Here is a 22606-nt window from a genome sequence, read left to right on the forward strand (position 1 = left end):
GACTCCATGTATGGACACAAGTATGGATTTACAACAGTGCTTAAAGTGCTTTCTTATTTGAGGAGATACTTACAGAAATGCCTTTTCATGCTTATCTCCTTGTCACCGTGTTGCTCACTCTTATGTAATTTATAACATAATGATAGGGTATTAAGTTCATACTCAGAGTTTAGTACATCGTCATAAAAAAATCTGAAAACAGGAAAATGACAATTCTATTCGTGTATTATTACAGCAATTTGAAAATTTTATTAAATACTGAAGTGCTTCATTTCGTCATTTATTCCTTTGTTTCCAGTGTTGCTTAAAGCACTATGTAAGTACAAATAGATCATACTAAAAGCATATCCATTCTATTCTGGGGTTTCAACTAGGATTATTTACTGATGTCTTGCAGAACAGACATGAATTTGTGATCCCACGTGATCATTTATCTGCTAATGCTGCAAGATGTCTTGCCTCCAGGATTGATTTCCACGTACATGGTCACCAAAGGTCTAGATCTTATGAATATTTATACATCGTTATGTCTTGTTGTTAAGTGGCAGTGCTGTAATGTGAGATGTCAAGTAGTATACTTTAATTTGCCAGTACCAGAAGTTGTGGGAGCAGCAGAAGCTGTGGCTTGACTGCCTACATACAAAGGGTCCAAACAAGCCACTTTGGCTGCAAAGAATGAATGGATACAGTGAAGGACTGCAAACAGGTTGGAAAACTCCAGCTCCTGGAAGTGAAAACAGAAAGATTAAACATTAAACAAAAGAACACCTCACAAACATATACCCAGGAATGAACTGCAATTCAAATAACAATAATTTCGATAGTTTGATGTACTTCTGCTACGTGTCTGACAATTCTCCATTATAGGGACTTCGACACTGGGCTATCCCCATTCAGTAAATAATTGTTTGAAGGCTAAGATAATTTCTGACCTAAGTGCCTCCATAGAAATATGAGATCCTACTGGCTAAAGGGAAGGAAAGTGACACTGTACAACATATTTTTTGCCTCAGGTTAATCAAATCAGGTACTTCTGCAGTTTAATTTACACAGAAATTGAATGACTGCACCATAACAGTCTACAGATCTCTGGACTACTACTATATACCTAATGTACCCACAAAGATAGTAATGTTCAGTTCCACATATTTTATGCTGATTCTTTAACAAAAAAAAAAAAAAAAAAAGAACAACACATTTTCAGAAATTTCTACATTATCACACTGTTTTCATATGTGGATCTGTTTTCATTGAGAGGACTACTGTTATTGAACCAAAGACAGACACTCAATGTTTTAAACTTATTAGCAGTGTTAGACAGAGTCCTCCTTTTTCTACTTTAATTTACATTTCTTTATAGCTCCTCTGCATGTGATTAGACTAGCTGGGACTCCTCTAGGCACCACTACAGAGGAAATAAATAAAAACTACGTTTATTAACATGTATAAATTTGTTCCTTTGTATCTAATTAACTTTATCTGATCAATCTTTTTTAGGTTATCTTCAGTATGTGTTTTTGGAGCTGGCATTTAATCAATAAATATCTGTTGTATTTGAAAGCAATTGCTGAGGTATTTGAATATACATAAATGTAAGGATGATGGTGCATCTTTCTGCTTTGATTTACTGCCTATACAAATATCTTCATTGCAATGTGAAGCCAGTACTAGATATCTGTGGTATATGCTGTTTGTCTTTCTGTTGAGCACTGGTGTTTCCAAGCTATATAGTGCTGAGGGTTTTGCTTTTGGTGTAGAAGAATATTGATAATGTTGTAAATTCAATAAAAATTGCTAAATCTCTCAAAAAAACATTAACCTGCAATTTTCTGCCTCTTGAGAATTCCTGGAAGATATTGCTTCATATAATTCATGGAGACGTTCACAAATCCCTCATGTGCGAGGGGGAACAACTGCCTGAAAGCAGACAGCTGCATGTGCAGAGCCTCCAGTGATGAACTGAATGGGTGGAGCTTTGTTCAGCTCTCTTATGACCTGAGCAGATGTCTTTCAGAGACATTTCAAAAATGAATTTATAAGATCCCATGAGCTTCTTTAAACTCACCTATCTACCAATTATCAATAAAAAAAATAAAGTTTATGCCAAGTTTCACAAACCTGCCATCTGTGTCCATTTAAAAAAAAATCTGTTTAAGGACATTGTCATTTTTAAACATTTTATCACTGTGTCAAAGGTTTTCTTCCTCCCTCAAATTTCAAAATAAGAAAATTTATCATAGAAAGGAAAACAATGGAAATTTAAAGATGAGGAGCAAGGAATTACGGAAGCTATTTCCGAATAAGAACTATCAGTCATTCAAATTAAGTTACCTTTCAGCTAAATCCTTTTTATTAATATAATATTTATCCTTCTGGTACTAGAAAAATAAAACTGAAGGTTAAGGTGAGAGAATAATATTTAGTGGAACAGCGAAATATTTGTGGTATCAATTCTGTGTGTTATCTGTAGAAAGGCTGCATTTCCCCCTATGTCTGAACAGGATAAGCCTATTGAAACAAGTATTACAGTTTGAGAATTGTTTGAGTCAATTAGGTAATCCTCGTAGCTGAAAGTTCTTACTGCCATAATTATGGCTACTGGACACTAAATTTTCACAATGCATTAGTACAATTTTCACCAACAGTTATCACAGGTGTTTCTGCAGCAGTAACAGTCATTGGGAAGATCCATTGCTCAATGGACCTTCAAGGAAAATGAGTGAGGCAACAGAACAGCCTCTGAAGGTCCCATGGGGTTATTATTATGGATAGTAATGAAACAATGCAGAAATTACCTTGACTGCGAAGATGAGCACTAAGAAGTCAGCAAAAGCTAGATTATTATTTGCCATGAAACATTATTAATATTTCAATGTAGACATGGGTATTTAACTGGAAATTAAAGCAACGTGAAGTACAGTATGCTGACTGGTATGTGGTGAGTACATACAGGGCTGATTAATGAATGCAGCTCGATTCACAGAAGCCTAATTGATGAGAACGGGATCTATCAGCATAAGACTTCATGTAGAGCTGCTGACAGACAAAATATTCCCTCACTCTGCTGAGAACTTGCATTTAAGCCACATGTACTTTTCCATGCACAAGTACACAATTTACTATTATTCCAATTTCCAGACTGTTGTCTGTAGACCTCACCTAAGACCCTACTTTCTTAGGAATATCAGTGTACCCTCTGGTCTTCAAATTATCTTTCTAAGCTATCTCTTGATCAAACTACTCTCATCCTACATTGCTGTCATTATATCAGACATTCTCAGATTATTAATGTGAACATTCATAGCTTCTGCTGAGGACAGTGTAAGTGGGCAGAAAGGTATGTGAGAAAGATGCAGTCATTCAGCATGATCAGAAGCATATGGGAATTCTAGGAACCTCTCACAAAGAAAGTCTGGTTTGAAAAGACAGATGTGGAAAGAGAAAACAGAAAGAGAGTGCCATCAGATAAAAAAACCCCACACAACTCTGTATTATATTAATGATACAACTACATAAACAATACATCTACAAAATCAAGCATTGTAAGTTTGTAAGTATTCATGACATGGTTAGAAATAAATCTTTTCTTTCATCCATGTATAAACTGCTGATATGAGAAGATATTTGTTCTTTCATCAAATGTGGTGTTACATGGTCTCTCTATATCAGGATAGAATCTGATCGGAAAAATAGGTATTAAACAGATAATCCATGTGCAAGACAATGGGAAACTAAAAATTGAATCACACAAACCTACATAGGTCAGAAATCTGAACTCAGAATGCAATCAACGCAACAGAGCAATCACTCTATGAAAATCTTAAGAATGTATACTTAAAACCCTTAAGGGTTTTAAATCTTAAGGATGTATTAAGTTGATTAAGGGTATACATCTTAAGGTTGTACACTTAAACTTAAAACTTTACTTAAAATAAATAAATTTACTTATATTTAGAGATGATTTTTAAATTTGAAGAGCACTGTGATGTTCACAGAAAAATCCTCCAGGCTAAGAACAAGGATTAATTTAAAATTATACTTTGGAGAATATAATTGAAATGAGCAGAAATGTCAGTCTGGAAAATGGTGGAAGCATCCGTCAAGACACCTTGCAACATTTGAAAGTGAGTATTTTGTTCACATTACAGCAGTAACTCAGGCTATTTGTCTTATTTTAGATTAGATTTCTATAAGATAATTTCAAGTATAAATTAATTGGCATTAATAACTATTAAGGTAGTATTAATTATTTAATAAGTATTAATGCTAAATCCTTGAAGTTACATTTCTTCCTTTGCTGAAACCATATTTCTGTCCTCTTTTGTTCTCCATATTCAATTGAGCAAAGACAATTGACTAGATCTTCATCTTGATGTACTGATTTTTGTATTCACTTTGGTTTTGTAACACTCAGCTTAGGGGTTCTGTTAAAAAAAAGCTAACCTGATGTAGCACAGCTGTGTGACCTTGCTTGAGTTTTTCTGACAAAACTGCTGAGCTGTGAAAAAGCCCTGCAAGTTGAGAAAGGTGAAAGCATGGACCAAAGTGTAGCTTTTGAGTTTTACATATGTTTTACAGAATCACAGAATCACAGAATCACTAGGTTGGAAAGGACCTTCAAGATCATCAAGTCCAACCATTAATCCAGCACCACCATGTCCCCTAAACCATGTCCTGAAGCACCACATCCACACGTTTTTTGAACACTTCCAGAGATGGCGACTCCACCACCTCCCTGGGCAGCCTGTTCCAATGCCTGACCACCCTCTCAGTGAAGAAATTTTTCCTAATATCCAATCTAAACCTCCCCTGGCGCAACTTGAGGCCATTTCCTCTCGTCCTATCACTAGTTACTTGGGAGAAGAGACCAACACCCTCGTCGCCACAACCCCCTTTCAGGTCGTTGTAGAGAGCGATAAGGTCTCCTCTCAGCCTCCTCTTCTCCAGACTGAACAAGCCCAGTTCCCTCAGCTGCTCCTCATAAGACTTGTGCTCACCAGCTTCGTTGCCCTTCTCTGGACACGCTCCAGCACCTCAACATCCTTCTTGTAGTGAGGGGCACAAAACTGAACACAGGATTCAAGGTGTGGCCTCACCAGTGCCGAGTACAGGGGCACAATCACTTCCCTACTTCTGCTGGCCACACTATTTCTGATACAGGTCAGGATGCTGTTGGCCTTCTTGGCCACCTGGGCACACTGCTGGCTCATGTTCAGCCGGCTGTCAACCAGCACTCCCAGATGCATTTCCACCGGGCAGCTCTCCAGCCACTCCTCCCCAAGCCTGTAGCGTTGCATGGGGTTGTTGTGACTGAAGTGCAGGACCCTGCACTTGGCCTTATTAAACCTCATACAGTTGACCTCTGCCCATCGATCCAGCCTGTCCAGGTCCCTCTGCAGAGCCCTCCTATCCTCCAGGAGATCAACACTCCCACCCAACTTGGTGTCATCTGCAAACTTGCTGAGGGAGCACTCGATTCCCTCATCCAGATCATCAATAAAGATATTGAACAAGACCAGCCCCAGAACCGAGCCCTGGGGAACACCGCTTGTGACCGGCCACCAGCTGGATTTAACACCATTCACCACAACTCTCTGGGCTCGGCCATCCAGCCAGTTCCTCACCCAGCGAAGAGTAAACCTGTCTAAGCCACGAGCTGCCAGTTTCTCCAGGAGAATGCTGTGGGAGACGCTGTCAAATGCTTTAGTAAAGTCCAGGTAGACAACATCCACAGCCTTTCCGTCATCCACTAGGCGGGTCACCTGGTCATAGAAGGAGATCAGGTTGGTCAAGCAGGACCTGCCTTTCATGAACCCATGCTGGCTGGGCCTGATCGCTTAGTTGTCCTGCAGATGCCCTGTGAGCACGCTCAAGACCAACCGCTCCATAATCTTCCCCGGTACAGAGGTCAGACTGACAGGCCTGTAGTTCCAAGGATCCTCCTTCCGGCCTTTCTTGTAGATGGGCGTCACACTGGCAAGCCTCCAGTCTTCTGGGACCTCCCCTGTTAACCACAACTGCTGATAAATGATGGAGAGTAGCTTGGCAAACTCCTCTGCCAGCTCTCTCAGTACTCTTGGGTGGATCCCATCAGGCCCCATAGACTTGTGGGTGTCCAGGTGGTTTAGCATGTCCTTGACTGCTTTGTCCTGGATTATGAGGAGTATATTGTGCTCTCTATCCCCGTCTTCCAGCTCAGGGGGCTGAATACCCTGCGGATACCTGGACTGACTATTAAAGACTGAGGCAAAGAAGGCATTAAGTACCTCAGCCTTGTCCTCGTCCTTGGAGACAATGTCCCCCGCCATATCCAGTAAGGGATGGAGATTCTCCTTGCCTCTCTTTTTGTTGTTAATATATTTGTAAAAACATTTTTTATTATCCTTGATGCCTGCGGCCAGACTGAGCTCTAGCTGGGCTTTTGCCTTTCTAATTTTGTCCCTGCTTGACCTAACGAGATCCTTGTACTCTTCATGAGTTGCCTGCCCCTTCTTCCAGAGGTGATAAACTCCTCTTTTCCCTGAGTCCCAGGAAAATCTCCCTGTTCAGCCAGGCCGGTCGTCTTCCCCACCAGCTCTTCTTACGGCACATGGGGACCGTCTGCTCCTGCGCTTTTAAGATTTCCTTCTTGAAGACTGTCCAGCCTTCCTGGACCCCTTTGTTTTTCAGGGCTGTCTCCCAAGGGACTCTTTCCACCAGTGACCTGAACAGGCCAAAGTCTGCCCTCCAGAAGTCCATGGTAGCAGTTTTGCTGACCCCTGTCCTTACTTCACTCACAACTGAGAATTCTATCATGTCGTGGTCGCTAAGCCCAAGACGGCCTCTGACCACCACATCTCTCACCAGTCCTTCTCTGTTTGTAAACAGCAGGTCCAGCAAGGCACCTCCCCTGGTGGGCTCACTCACCAGCTGTGTCAGGAAGTTATCCTCCACACACTCCAGGAACCTCCCAGATTGTTTCCTCTCTGCCGTGTTATACTTCCAGCAGACATCCGGTAGGTTGAAGTCCCCCACAAGAACAAGGGCCAGCGAATGCGAGACTTCTGCCAGTCACTTATAGAATGTCTCATCTGTCTCTTCATCCTGGTTGGGTGGTCTGTAACAGACTCTCAGCAGGATATCTGCCTCGTTGGTCTTCCCCCTCATCCTTACCCATAAGCACTCTACTTGGTCTTCACAATCTTTGATTTTTATGCAATCAAAACACTCCCTAACATACAGAGCCACCCCACCGCCTCTCCTTCCCTGCCTATCCCTTCGGAAGAGCTTATAGCCATCCATTGCAGCACTCCAGTCATGAGAAGCATCCCACCATGTTTCTGTGATGCCAACTACGTCATAGCTGTCGCGCTGCACAATGGCTTCCAGCTCCTCCTGTTTGGTGCCCATGCTGCGTGCATTGGTGTAGATGCACCTGAGCTGGGCTATCGATTTCAACTCTGGCACGCTACTCTTAGGTTCAACTCTAGTGAGCCTGGTTTTATACCTTCCCTCCTCCAAATCTAGTTTAAAGCCCTTTCAATGAGGCCTGCCAGCTCATGAGCAAGAATCCTTTTGCGCCTTGGCACAGAAACCCACAGTTTGCAGAAATTACTGATGTGTTGACTTACAAAATACAGTTGGAAATTACATGTAATAAGAAAAACAGTGATGATTTTTATATACATTACATACTCCTATGTTTGGGAGCATATATATATCAAAACAGGATCTCTCATAGGTTTAAGATATTCTTCATTTTTGTCAGAAAAATATAAAGCAGTTCCTATTGCAGTGGTCCAATACTTAGGCAGGTAAAATTGAAGACCACAGCACTCTGAGTTTATTACAGTCTTGAGATTATATTAGCCTCTGGAAGCTGCTGTGATACTGCAAAGACACTAATGGATCATTGAACTATAGGTAAACAAATTGGTAAATAGGTAACTAGATAGGAACTTAGGCCTAAGTGAATCCCTTTGTGTCTTACAGATGAGGAGAAAGCTTCTCCCTTCTGTGCTTGGTTTTTTCAAACCAACCCCAACAGCTCAGTAAGAACAAAGGAGAGAGACGTGTAGCTTCCACATTCTGCCAAGCAGACAGCTCTATTTTGTGGCTCTCAGTTAGAAAGATTCTGTCTGACTGTGGAAACTTGTTCAATATCTCCTGTTGAGTGACAGCTGGGAAATAACCTACAGATTGGAATGTCTAAGGGGTATTGGTGATTAATGTTGCCCCCAAGTGGTTTTCTTCTCAGAAATCACTTAGACCTTTCCTTAGTGACCTTCAAAGTTAGGTGTGTGCATCCAGGCATCTTGCCATGGATCCACTGGTGTGACCTATTGTAATTACCGTTCAGATTTTTCACACTGGAATTGCTTAAACCTATGAGGAAACACTTCTTTTATACTACACTACATATATATTTACAGTAACATGATATTACTTACAAAGAAGGCAAACAAAAGCATCAATACAAAGTCTCTACAGAAAAAAAGGCAGTATTCTAATAATATCTGAGAAAATAATGCAAATGTTTAAATATCGTAAATTATTTTCAAGCTGAAAAGAAGTATACCTGGTTAAACTGTCACTAAATCCATAGCAGACATTATGTGTCTCAAAGTACGCCATTTTGAATTTTCTTAAGTCAGGCATGAAACACACTGTAAAAAATTTTGATAACATTATAAAAACATTATTCAGTGTCAGTGAAGGACTTTCTATCACTTAGGAATATAAACTCTTGTGGCAAGTGTGTTTCTCAAAAAAAAAGACCACACTCATTGATGAATAGATGTGGTTCTGCATTCTTTCTCAAAAAGTGTTTTTCCTGTTAACATTAACAGTGATATCTCTGTGTATTCCACCAGAATGCAGACATGCTGAAAAATGATGAAGGCAGTATGGTTAAAATTTAAAATGCTACTCCATAATTATTTTTTTCCATGCCATGTCCGCCTGATTGTATTTCTAGAATAATAACAAATTCATTTAAATTTTGGATTATAATTCAATAGCTAAGTACTCTGACACTCTTAATTCTGTAGATAATCAATAAGTGTTCTAAAGCTAAAGGGTATTATTGCATAGTTAGAACATGCCGTAGTCACACACATCTGGGACAGCATGAGGTACATATAATGTGCAGCATTGTAAATGAAGGAAGATGGGAAGCATTTGGATTTTGATAACTCACATTTTTACAGGAAGGAATTATATAAAATCATTTAGGTTGGAAAAGAACTTTAAGATCATTGAGTCTAACCATAAACTTAAACTTAACACTGCCAAGTCCACCACTAAACCATGTCCCTAAGAGCCACATCTACACGTCTGTCAAATACCTCCAGGGATAGTGACTCCACCACTTCTCTGGGCAGCCTCTTCCAATGCCTGATAACACTTTGAGTGAAGAAATTTTTCCTAAAATCCAATCTAAAATTCCTCTGGCACAACTTGAGGCCATCTCCTCTTGTCCTATCAGTTGTTACATGGGAGAAGAGACCAACACCCACCTCACCACAACCTCCTTTCAGGTAGTTGTAGAGAGTGATAAGGTCACCCTTCATCCTCCTCTTCTCCAGACTGAACAACCCCAGTTCCCTCAGCCACTCCTCATAAGACTTGTGCTCCAGACCCCTCACCAGCTTCATTGCCCTTTTCTGGGCATGCTCCAGCACTTCAACATCCTTCTTGTAGTGAGGGGCCCAAAACTGAACACAGTATTCGAGGTGTGGCCTCACCAGTGCCATATAGAGGCGCGATTTCTTCCCTACTCCTGCTCTCATTTCACAATATCCTCATTATTCCCCATGTAATATAACTGGTAAAAAAATTATCTTTATGTAAATAAAATGCTGTATTTCCCCTTACAACAATGGGTCTTCAGGCCATCTGAAGCAGAGACTTGCATTTAACAGGTGATGATAACTGTGGCCATGAATATTCATCACAACCTTTAACAGATGTTTTACAAAATTCCCATCATCTGATTCGAAATGAAGCCTGCGTACAGTATGCATGAAACCTGGCATTACAAGCATTTCTGAAAATCCAATTAACATTTCCTAATAACTCAGGAGTTCCCCAAATAGCTATATCTCTAACTCTGTAATGCTAGGAAAATCTAAAAAACAGAAGCTAGATTGTTCCACCTCTTCTCATGCTGAATAGTGCTTTAAATCCATGAAAGGCTTAAAGGATACTGAAGGGACCTATCCATAGAATTTTAAACTAAACAAAGTTGAAAAAATCTGACCCAAGAATCTTCACATTCATTTTGTAGCCACATTTATCTATATAGCTTAGTCTAAGCAGCATACTTCATATATAAATTGGAATAGATAGAAGTGCTTACTATAAATGCTGTAGCACCTTCCAAAAATAACATAATCTGACATTTTTTGATCATGATATAATTGGTATGCTTTGATCACCAAGAAAATGAATTAAAAGTATCAAATTTTTATTTCCAAACTGATTGATGCAAAAGTTTGAACTTATAATAAACAGAAGCAACCAGGGAACATGACAACATATTAATAAGCTTACCAACAATTTTGTATAATATTCTGCCTTCCTAAGGTAGAAGGTAGAATTTCTGCCTTGATAAAAGGAAAAAAAAAGAAATTTCCCGGAAATAAATCTCTGTCCAGTTTGAGTGGGAATAACCATAATTATGACAAAGGTACCAAGATATCTCTAAGACTTATAAAGTAATTTGCATAACAGATTTAACTTAAAACATGAAAACATGTTTTAAATGATGAAAACTGTTTTTCTTCTTCAAAACTTAGAATTCATACTTTGTTTTTAATGTCCTAAAATTTAATTTATTATTAAAATATATATTCAAGTTTTATTGAAATAAAGAAACACTGTCCTATTCTTGGATTCTTAGGAAATTTCTTTAGTTCTAAAATAATGTGTTAATATAACAGCAATAACAGACAGATATTAGAAAAATAATGATGAGTTTCATCCTTCAGCTGTACTTAGGAGCATGATGAAAGTTTCCAATTATTTGCTTAAGACAAAATCATCCTCATGACATTAGGTTGGTAAGAGATTAAAAGAAATTCTGTAATATTAAAACAATTTGTGAAGGAAACAAGAAGTAAGAAAATATTTATCTTTGAGATGCAGCAGAACATGAAGGTATTGAAAGCCACAGTCCACTATATTTCATTGCTGTTGATTTAATGGGAGTTTTACATAAATTTATTGTATTAAGTACAATATTCAAAATCAAGTAAGTAGCTTTTAGGTAGCAAATTTAATTTTTTAACTGAATTTAATTAATTACAATTAATACCAAACACAAAGAGACTTGCAGGAAGGAAAAATAGCTGCTTAATGTAGCTATTTGTATTTAAATTCATAACTGCCTCTGAAACAATGCCTTTTTTCTTTAGTTACTTTGTTATGCTGTGCATATTTAGCCCTTTTAGACAACTTATTTAGCCATTTCCTTTTTGCTCATGGAACTGTATTGTTATCACATTCATTCAGCAATTTTCTCTCTAAGATGGTCAGAAAAAATGGTATAGCAAATGTTTCAAAAGCAAGGCTTAAAGATGTCCAAGAAAATAGTCTTTAGGTTTACTTTAGGTTTACACAAAAATTGGGATTCTAGTAAAAAAACCCTCCAATTCAGACTCCAAGGCAGTTCCAGTTATCAAAGATCCTGAGAGATCTCTTCTCATCACACACATTAGGACAGTAAGTGTCCTATTCTCAAAAGATATAAATCAAACTAGGCATAAATCTGTCAGGGTTACCATTTTCATAAATTAAATCTTGAACCAAAAGCATGACTGAAAATACAACTCTTCTGATTTTGAATTAGACACATACACAAAGCTTCGGTCTTGTAAGGCAACATGTGTTTAATCCACACTTTTTTGCTCTAAGAAATAAAACAGATTTTAGATCTTTACTGGATTTATCACCAGGTTGACTTAAGGGTATATTTTGCATCATTTCTTCATGATACGAATATAGGGTGAAAAAAATAACATTCAACTTTCAGCCAGCTTTATCAAAATCATGAAGAGGAGAGTTGGCATAAAACCATATATAGCGAGTCCTGGTTTTTATTATTTTTTATTAATTTAATGGTTTTTATTATTTTTTGGGTTTCTTTGCATTCTTTAACTTTATACATTAATCTTTCTAAGTAATTTAGTTTAATTTACTTCTCTATTCCCCTGTCTGCTTTGATAACTGCTTTTAAAAGTACATTGCCTCTATAAAACAAACACTGTGTTGTTTTTACCTTTGCTTCAATTTGTTTAGTATCTTGGTTTTGGAACAAAAATTTGATTTTGCTCTTCCCATCATCTGAAGAACCTTTGAGCTGAGAAAACTTGTACCTCCAAAGTACAGCCTAGAGAAAAAAAAAACCAAACATAAAAATTCATACACAAGCAAGTTAGAGTAGCTATCATTGACAATTGTAATTAGAAATAGCCAATCTCCTTCCAAGGAGAAGATTAACGCCTCTGCGGTACATAATTAAATCAATTTAGTGTTATGTGGTCTGATGTCTCTTTGATCATATGGATCATATGGATACTTTGGCAGTGTCTGATTCAGACCAGTCAGACTACATTTGTGAAATTTAGTCTGAAATTCCTTTATCTATATTTAATCCTGGTTGAAAAAAAGAAAGAGGGAGTTAGTAAATTCATTGCCATGCCAAAAAAAAAAAAATTTCCACTGATGATCTGTGGATTCTCTACTCCATCTGAAGTGATAACCTGTCATAGAAGTCCTCTCTTTTTTGTTCCACATTGAAAAATTTAGTTGCATTAACATAAAGGGCATATCAAATTAAAAACAAATACATTTTAAAATTATAAAATAACAAAAGGAAACCATGTAATGAGAACTTTTTCTGAGTTTACTTATCAGAGCTCTAAGTAGGAATTTGAGTAGATCATTAATTCTAAACATATCAGTGCCTTTCAAGTAATTATATTGTGAATTACATTGTCTTGTTGAAAAAAAAGACAGATTGCTATGCAGAATAAACATGCAATTAATAAAATTTACAGTTGGCTAGAAAAACATCTGGGTTTTTTAGATCTAATGTGGATTTATGTAAAAAATGCATTTAAAACTACCTTAGTTAAAAGTGGAAAATAGCTGTTTTTTCTTCTTTTCAGGCTCATTTAAAGATAACCACCCTCCCCCCCCCCCGATATTTTGAAGAACTAACATTTTTCATTGTGATTTCAGTAGCTTTTCACATAATTATAAGGTCATCCTCACTCCCATTGTGCTGTTACCTTGAGAAGACATTAATTTCACATGGATCAAACAACATAGAAACTTAAGGCAAGAAGCAGTGTTCCATCTTTTTTTGTCTAAAAGTTTGTAAATTACTTTGCTCAGTGGTGCAGGATGACAATTCTACCTGTGCCCTTTGTCTATACCTATGAATTATTTAGTATCTGCTTGAAATTAAACAGAATATGAGGGAGGTCAAATTTTTAACACTCCTAAATCTATTCAGGTCTCATTGCTTCAGGATGTGTTGATCTCTTTATGTTAATGACTGGCAAAAATCTCTAACCCACACCAATAAACTTAGGTGTGTTTGTCTTAGTATCCTGAAGAGGGAAAAAAACAAAGGACAGTATCCTATCTGTGCACAGTACACAAAGCAAATGCTAGAATTTTCCCCCAAAATTCTCTCTCTCTATATGACCTTTCCAGATTAAAAAAAATATAATCTCAGCATTACTTTCATTCTCTGTGTGTATGTGACAGGTGAGCTCCTATCTACCATAAACAAAGTTAAAGACATTCTGTTTTAGATAAACTAGAAGAATCTGGTAATTTATATGAAATTATATCATATTTGCTTGAAATGCTGTCCTCCAGAGGCCACCAATCTGCGCTACAAAAAATAGAATAGCTTTCCTCATCTGTAAGTGTGTGCAATTCCTTTCACCTTGTTTGATCCATGATGTTTACTTATGTCCTGTAGGTAGTGAGTAAGAAAAACAAAACCAAATAACCCAATATACCATTCAGGTGGCCACACTTCCTACCTACATTGTAAACTTTTTTTACGGACATATGTAACTCAAAAAAACTTGTCAGAAGATCAAGACCACTGCCTTTCTGCAGGAACAGGAATTCTATTTAAGCATGTAATTTTCTAGATGAGAAATGTAAATGGTATTGACAGTCTCTTTATCTCAGGAGAACAACCACCAAAGAAACAAGATATCATCTTTCCCTTCTCTGATTATGTATGGGGAGGCCAGGAGAGAGGTGCAGTGGTAACAGGTAACAAGGGGTAACAAGTAACCCCTTGGATGGGCAGGCAAAATCCCAGGGTACCTGGCCTTATTCCCAGTCAGAATAAATTTGAGTGAAGATGAAGGATATACAAAACTGCAGTACTTTGGCATTGCCCACGCAGTTTTTGCCACTTGCTTCATTCCCACTCAGAGGAAAAAGAATGACAATCACACCAAACCACAGGCATGATTCCAGAACAGACTTCAGTTTATGCATAACAGCAGTTTTGGAGAGCCCTACTTAATGGCTCTTACTTAATTACATTGCAAAATCAGATCTATAGAATGGAGGGAATGAAATTGAGGCTAATCCCAAAAAGACTGCACTTCTTCTATCAGCATATCAAAATAAGTTCCTAGAACTGACAGTTCAACAGCACGTTTCTCAGAGATTATTAAACACTCTTCATCTAAAGTGTAAGGAATAAAAATGCTATTGACAATGCATGAAAAGATTCCAAAATGAAAGAATTGTCTATTTCTTTGAGTGATCTTCAACAAATTGCACACATTTTTTCCCAAAGACATCCACATGAGCAGAGTAGAGGGGAAGAATCACCTCCCTTGACCTGCTGGCCACAATTCTTTTGATGCACTAAGGATACGGTTGGCCTTCTGGGCTATGAGCTCACACAAAGTCCAGCTTTTCATCCACCAGTACCCCCAAGTCCTTCTCGGCAGGGCTGTTCTCAATTTCTTCATCCCCCAGCCTGTATTGGTCCCGGGGGCTGTCCTGAACCAGGTGCAGGACCTTGCGCTTGGCCTTGTTGAACCTCATGAAGTTCACATGGGCCCACTTCTTGAGCTTGTCCAGGTCCCTCTGGATGGCATCCTGTCCCTCAGGTATGTTGAGTGCACCACTCAGCTTGATGTCTTCTGCACCTGTCCTCTTGCTGAGAGTGCACTCCACCCCACTGCCTATGTCACTGAAGAAGATACTAAAGAGTACTGGTCCCAATACGGACCCATGAGGGACACCACTTGTCACTGACCTCCATCTGAACATTGAACTGTTGACCACTACCCTCTGCATGCAACCATCTGACCAATTCCTCATCCACCCAACAGTCCACCCATCAAATCCATATCTCTCCCATTTAAAGAGAAGGATGTTGTGGGAGACCGTGTCAAAGGCTTTACAGAAGTCCAGATGGACGACATCCATAGCTCTTCCCTTGTCCACTGATGTGGTCACTCCATCCTAGAAGGCCACTATGTTGGTCAGGCAGGACTTGCCCTTGGGGAAGCCATACTGGCTGTCTCCAATCACCTCCCTGTCCTCCATGTGCCTTAGCGTAGCTTCTAGGAGGATCTGCTCCGTGATCTTCCAAGGCACAGAGGTGAGGTTGACGGGTTGGTAGTTCCCAGGGTCTTCCTTTCTGGTCGTCTGAAAAATAGATGCAATGTTTCCTTTTTTTCCAGTCTCCAGGGACTTGCCCTGACTGCCAGGACTTTTCAAATATCATGGAGAGTGGCTTGGCAACTACAGCAGCCAATTCCCTCAGGACTCTGGGATGCATCTCATCAGGTCGCATAGACTTGTGCATGTTCAGGTTCCTTGGGTGGTCTCAAACCTGATGTTCTCTGACAGTGGGAGGGACTTTGCTCCTCCAGTCCCTGCCTTGCAGTCTATCCACTCGAGAGGTCTGGGAAGAGACATTGCCAGTGAAGACTGAGGCAAAGAAGTCGCTGAGTACCTCAGTCTTCATCCGTTGTTACCAGTCTGTCAGTCTTGCTCCTCAAGGGGGGTACACTTTCTTTGACCTTCCTTTTCTGGATGACAAACCTGTAGAAGTCCTTCTTATTATTCTTTGCATCCCTTGCCAAGTTCAGCTCCAGCCATGCCTTGGCCTTCCTGACCCCATCCCTACACAACTGGGCAGCGTCCCTGTACTCTTCCCAGGATATCTGTCCCTGCTTCCACTGCCTGTGCATTTCCTTCTTGCCCTTTAGTTTGTCCAGCAGGTCTCTACTCAGCCATGCTGGTTTCTTGTCCTCCTTTCCTGATTTCTTATACCTTGGGATCGAGAGTTCTTGGGCTCTATGGAAAGCACCCTTAAAGAACTGTCAGCTTTGTTCTACTCCCTTGTCTCCGAAGGCACTTTCCCAGGGGGTCTTATTGACTAACTCCCTGAAGAGATGGAAGTTTGCTTTCCTAAAATTCAGGGTCCTGACTTTACTCTTTGCTCGCCCCATATCCCTCAGGACTGTGAACTCCACCAGTGCATGATCACTGCAGCCCAGGCTGCCTCCAGTCTTGACAGCACCAATTAGCTCACTTGCACTGGTTACCAACGGGTTCAGTATACCAGCCACTCTGGTAGTGCTGTCTGTTACCTGGCATAGGAGGTTATCCCCCATGCTCTCCAGGAGTCTTCTGGATTTCCTGTAGCTTGCTGTGCTTCTTTTCCAGCAGATGTTGGGGTGGTTGAAGTCCCCCAGCAGGACGAGAGCCTGCGAGCATGATGCCTCCTGCAGTCATTTTTCAATGACTACCTCATAGTGCCGTGTAGAAAGGAGAAGCAAGACCTACTGACCTAAACACACAGTTTCACAGAGATGTGTAGCTACAGCAGTGACATAAACACGAGAGATTTTCACATGTTTTTATCTTTCATGTTCCTGTGGGCTGACTTTAGTGTCACAGTGCTTGCTGTGTTGACTGTTTTGAATTCTAATTTTAAAGGCTGATTCTCCTGCATTAGGAATAGGCACTCTTGGGGATACTGATCTATACCACTGTCAAAGCCAAATGAATGACTTTTTCATGTTTTTGAACTTCACAGTTTCTCAGAAGCATTTGTTGAATGCTTGCCTTAGAGAGTTAACATCAGTTGATATAATTTTGTATAAATATATGTATATGTATAGATTGACTTCTAAGCAATAAGCACATTTTTAAAACATGTTGGCTTTTTCAAAAATTGCCAAAAAAACTAAACTGTGTCACATAAACTATTCCTAATCAGTTTTTATGAGTTATAAAATATAAGCAGATGTACATACTGGTTTGAAGGTGCAGCGTTACTGAGCTCAACACTCTCTAATGCATTCTGATAGGGCTTCTTTTAGTTAATAAAAGCAGCCTGTTCTTTTCAAGTGCTTTTCTTGTATAATCCTCAGTAACTGTGCATAACCTGATCACTGAGAATATTTTACAAGACTATATATAACATTTTTAGGAAGCAGTAAATTTTTATTCACCGTAAAATAGATTTGACAGGTAGACCAAGTGGCAATTCCATTTAAAGCACAAATTGCAACCAAATTCAAAGAAATTCTATGGTAGATGCTGGCATCAGCTACTTGTGAGGACCCTGAGATACTTCTCAAGTTGAGGCACACAACCTTATTATGCCTTGATGGAAGACCAAGATGAGAACTCAATATGCACTATTTATTGCCTTTAAAAGTGAACTCTCAACCCATGAGTAGAGGCAGGACTCATGAATAACAGCAAGCAGTCCAATTTAGAAAGTGGGGACCAAGGTAATAGCATGTACTGAAAATACCACCAGCTTCACAATTTGCATACATCCAGTGTGGTCGTGGAAAATCTGACGTGGTTAATCCATGTTTTGAGAAATGCACTGTATGAAGACAATGTCATTGAACAAATAGTGTATGTATCATGCATAACACTGAAAGCAAATAATAAGGTATAAATCCTTTTCCCAATTATTATTTGCAGATCGCTTAGACTGCTTTTTACATTATATATCATTTAATAAAATTAACTCCAATGAATACCAGAAGGCAATGCAAACAAATAAACAGTGCAGACAAACTGACAAATGAGATTTAAGACTTCTCTTGAGGTGTTATTAAATTATTGTAATACGAAATCATCAAAAAATGAAGTCCTGTCTTCACTGAAATTAATAGGATTTTTTTTCCTTTAACATATCTGGGACCAAGATATTCCACTAATACTTTTTAATGAGAAATATTTTATTTATAAGTAATCATCTAGGACCCATTTGTTCAAGTCTTTGTAATCAAATTACTGCCTATTACCTTCTGTTAGTGTTATTTTGCTGTAATTACCCAAGGATGCTCTCTGCCTGCATATTCTTATTTTATAGATGGGACATAAATGCAATACATAAATAACACACGGAAGAAAAGCTACTGACTTCAGTACCTGTAATACTTCGCTGATGTTCCCCACAGTCACACAAATGAAGAAAATTATATTGCTTCTATTCTTAGCACTAGTGTTAAATCTCAAAGACATATTCTGCAAGTGACCTTACAAAATATTTTCACATTCATATCATATGTCAGTTTGCTACTCATTCCCATAATTTCAGAATTTTGGACTAAACTACATACAGTTTTGGTGGACTATCCTCAAACAAAATCACTCCCCATCTAGATAATGGTATCAGAAAACTAGGAATGCATCGTAATTGTCCTAGCTTAGGGTATGATCGGAAGTGTTGGTTAGGATGATTGTTTTGTTTTAGGTCAAGGAGCTTGATTTACCCTAAACAGAGACTGGATTACCAAACAAACACAGAATAAATACACGTGTCTGTATTTTTACTAGGAATAGGCATAGAAATACGAGTGTCTGACTACTCCATGGCTCTGTGATAGCTATATGATTTAGCAAGTATATACAGGGTATTTTGCATTGGCAGTAGGAAAACAAAGCTGTATTATGTCAACCTGAGAGGCTCCAACCAGAACAGAATTAATTTGTGTCCTGTGGTTTCAGTGATGAACTACCTTCTATTTATTATTAACCAGTCTTGCCTCTTCTATATTGGATTATGCACTGTGGACCAGTTCTGTTCTTGCAAAAAGACCATTTACACTTAATGAACTTGTGAAATAGTGTTTACACCACATACTATAATGGCATCATTTCACCTGTCAGTGCACGTCACCAAATGCAGGTTTTCTCTATACTTTCCATTGACATGAACCATACGAGTTTTTATTATGAAATAACAAAAGAAGTTTGGCTTTCAGTAGGATGCCTGGGGAAAAAAATTAATATGTCAATGTTTTGTAATGATTAGACAGCGACATCTCAGAGTACTTGTAAATGGTGGAGTAAATAAAGAAACCATCTTTATTATGGAAAGGATATCAGAGGTCACTTTTCAACTATTAGTTTCAGCAAATCCCTTTGTTGTCCTTGTCAAAAAGCTGTAGCTGTACTTTTCCAACACTGTCTATTTTTTTCTTGATACTCTGACTGATTAAATCATTCTTCTGTTTAGCATTTTAAGGCAATTTTGTATACTATATGTATTACAGGATTGTGCTAAATTTCAGTGGACACCTTTCAAGATAATGCTGTTTGTCATCTGACTAAAATAAGTGATACTCCTACAAGTCAAACTAAATCAAGAGCAGAAGCCTTGTAGGTCTTTATTTTCAAGAATAAAAGTAATTGGGTCTTCAGGCACCTGGGATACACCTTAATTTGGCTGTTTGTCTCACATCTAATTAAGAAGGATTGCATTCTTGCAAAGTGACACTTTGTCCATACTGATAGCAGCAGTAGGGAACTGAGTAGGATTAAGATCTTGTTCATGCTCAGTTCTACTGTGTTGCCGATCTCTGCAGAGTGTCTTACAACAAAAGAATTATGGTCCAAGGCAATTTCCTTTGTCAACTGCTCTGGCTTTATAACTGTAAAGGGAAAGACAAGGGAGGACACAGAGGATAAAGAACAAAAATGAGACAAAGGAAAAAAAGCAAGAAAGTAATCCCTAATAAAATAACTGTTCTTGTGCATTACTGAAGTTACTTCGAATGTTAAAAGACTACAGTTTATTTGCTTAGTACTGATGGATGACCTACTAACATCTATTTGTTTCTAGCCACAGTACATAAGATTGTATGAACCGTGCTTGATGGCTTATATTAAAGTTCTAGTAGTTATTTGTTCAGCATTTCAATTTCTAAACATAGAATAAATATTTGTTCACAAGAGTTACATTATTAAATCTCCACCTTGAAGTGAGCCTGGTTTCCTTCTGCCTTCTCTATTACTGAACTTTGGATATGAACAGCTTTTTTACATGCTGCTTCATTTCAATATGTTGTATGTGTATCAGCTGCATGAAGAGACAGACCTTAAGGTATGTATCCCTAGGACACATGGAGTTTGTTCCTAAAGAAATTAAGGTATATTCTGTTCAGTGTTATTTAGTAGCCTTTTGGTATGAAAAACAAAGATATTTACAATGCTATTTATTTTTTACAGGGTATTGTCTTTTTTGATGAAGTGCACAAGGTGTCTGCAAGAGAACCAATGACAGGTACATTGATCTTTGCTGATATGCACCTCTTGGGCCATTATGGAGCCTTTTGTTACTTTGCTCTAGCATCACCATATAATTCAGCAGCACTTTAATTTATTTTCAGTCTCATAAGGAATTATATTTTTCTCTTCTGACAAATATATATTTTTGACTGCTGCTTTAATGAGCTGTAAATATGAGGGAGTACAGACAAAGCACTTTGCATAGGTAGTTATATCACAATGTACACTCACAAAAGCACAAATGTGTACTATTCATACAAGCTAGGATGCAAATATCCATATTATAGAAAACAATTTTAATGAATATGTCAATATAAACAGAAACATGTACAACATATATTTGTCTATGTATGTACACCCATACACTTGAAGAATAGACAATTTTTTTGCTAGAAGCATGTTAAGAATAAGTTATTGAATGCCACTTGAGTAAGTAGTTTTATACATCTGATCGATTTCAGAATAGTAATTAGATGAACTTCTGTACATGTCTTATTAGGCTCTTTATCAGTCTCCATCCTTAATTCTTAAAGTGGCTACACTGTCTGCAAAACTTTATTTATAAATCATATACATAACAAAAGAGTTATATTTGCTCATTAAAACATTGACATACATATACTAGCTAACGTTAGACAAATGTAGGACCTGAACTGATGTGCTGTAATTTTCCCCAGTAGACACTAATGCACAATGCTGCAAAAATGACCTAGGGTAAAATTTAGTTTATAACTTCTAATACCTGCAAGAGAACTTTTTGCATCTTTTTTGGATTTTCATAATTAAAACAAATAACATTTAGCATCTAATCAAATCTCAATATCTCAAAATATCTCAAAAGAAAAATCTGGAGTAGTTGCTGTGTACTAAGGCACCTTGTAGTGCAAGGAGTAATTAAACAGAATTTGGAAAACTCTATTAGGCAGCCAAGAGAAAGGAAAATATCTAAATGATATGCACAAATATTAATTACATTCACTTTTAGAAGAATACCAGCAAGGAAGAAAGAGGGAAGTTTAGTAAGAGGATGTTATTTGACGTCCTGTGTTGCAAATGCAAAGGAAATTGCATGAAAGCTGGTGGACATTTTCCCCAGTGGAAGAGATGCTGTGGGACACAGTAATGATCAGATTTAAACTTTCCATGTATGCCAACACAGGAGGCAGGTGGCCTTTTCACTCCAGGTATATCAGTACTGCAAATGAAGGACTACATGATAGAAAATATTCATAGTCAAACACTTGCCAATGTCTGCTTGGCATATATGTCACAGCTCTCTTTCAAACTATATGTTGTTACTAAGAATAAAAAGATGATATATTGCACTGGAGCTTTGGCTCTAGAGAGTGCTACAGAAGAACAAGAGCAGAAGTATGCATCACTACTTTTTAATGTTCAGGGAGATAAATTCTTCTGTGCCCGTAATTACACTTGGTAGTTTACAAACTGTTTAGCTGAATTAAGAAATTATTTTCTGAAATGTTGGAAGAATCTGATTTAACTAGGCAGTCTTAAAAACTGTTCATCCTCCTTTCAGGAAATCATGATGTTTTGTTATAAAGCAACATACCAAATGCTTTAAGTGATAAACTACTGTTGGTTCTACAAGCAATCAGTCAGAAAATGAGTAGGAGAAACCAGGGGATATGCCGCAGAAATGGCTATGGTTTATGGCAGTGCTGTTATAATCACATCACAGTACAGACTTGTTTTGAAGAACTCAGTTTAATACCTTTTGTACTCATATATATCAAAGGTCTGTGCAGACACAGAAACAATGTTTTTATCAAATGATGTGTTTGACTTGAAATACATTTAGCACAGATGATAGTTTTCAACCACTAATTTTGACTTACATAGTTAAGTATTGTGTAAAGATTAAATAACAGTAAAAAAAGAAAGAAGCCATACAGAGTTGTACAGCATTTGTCTGGAAATCATAAGCATAATGAGAGTCGTTACTCTCTATAAACTCATTCATGAGCATTGGCAGTGAGTTTGAGTTTTAGAACGTTTGTGAAAT

At 38.1% G+C, this 22606-nt stretch overlaps 1 protein-coding gene across 1 annotated transcript in view; it reads right to left on the minus strand.

The window, feature by feature from the left end:
- Positions 1 to 565: 565 nt before the first annotated feature.
- The window catches only part of SNTG1 (syntrophin gamma 1), a gene marked incomplete at both ends in the record, with an annotated part of 164040 nt that continues 141999 nt past the window's right edge, over positions 566 to 22606 (minus strand). Inside the window, 2 exons of the mRNA XM_081996425.1 lie at positions 566 to 724; positions 12260 to 12370. Of these exons, the coding sequence (XP_081852551.1) occupies positions 566 to 724; positions 12260 to 12370 (270 nt within the window). The remainder of the gene's footprint in view (positions 725 to 12259; positions 12371 to 22606) is intronic.

The sequence above is a fragment of the Phaethon aethereus genome (genome assembly GCF_964289735.1).
Source record: "Phaethon aethereus genome assembly, chromosome: 2".
NCBI lineage: Eukaryota > Metazoa > Chordata > Aves > Phaethontiformes > Phaethontidae > Phaethon > Phaethon aethereus.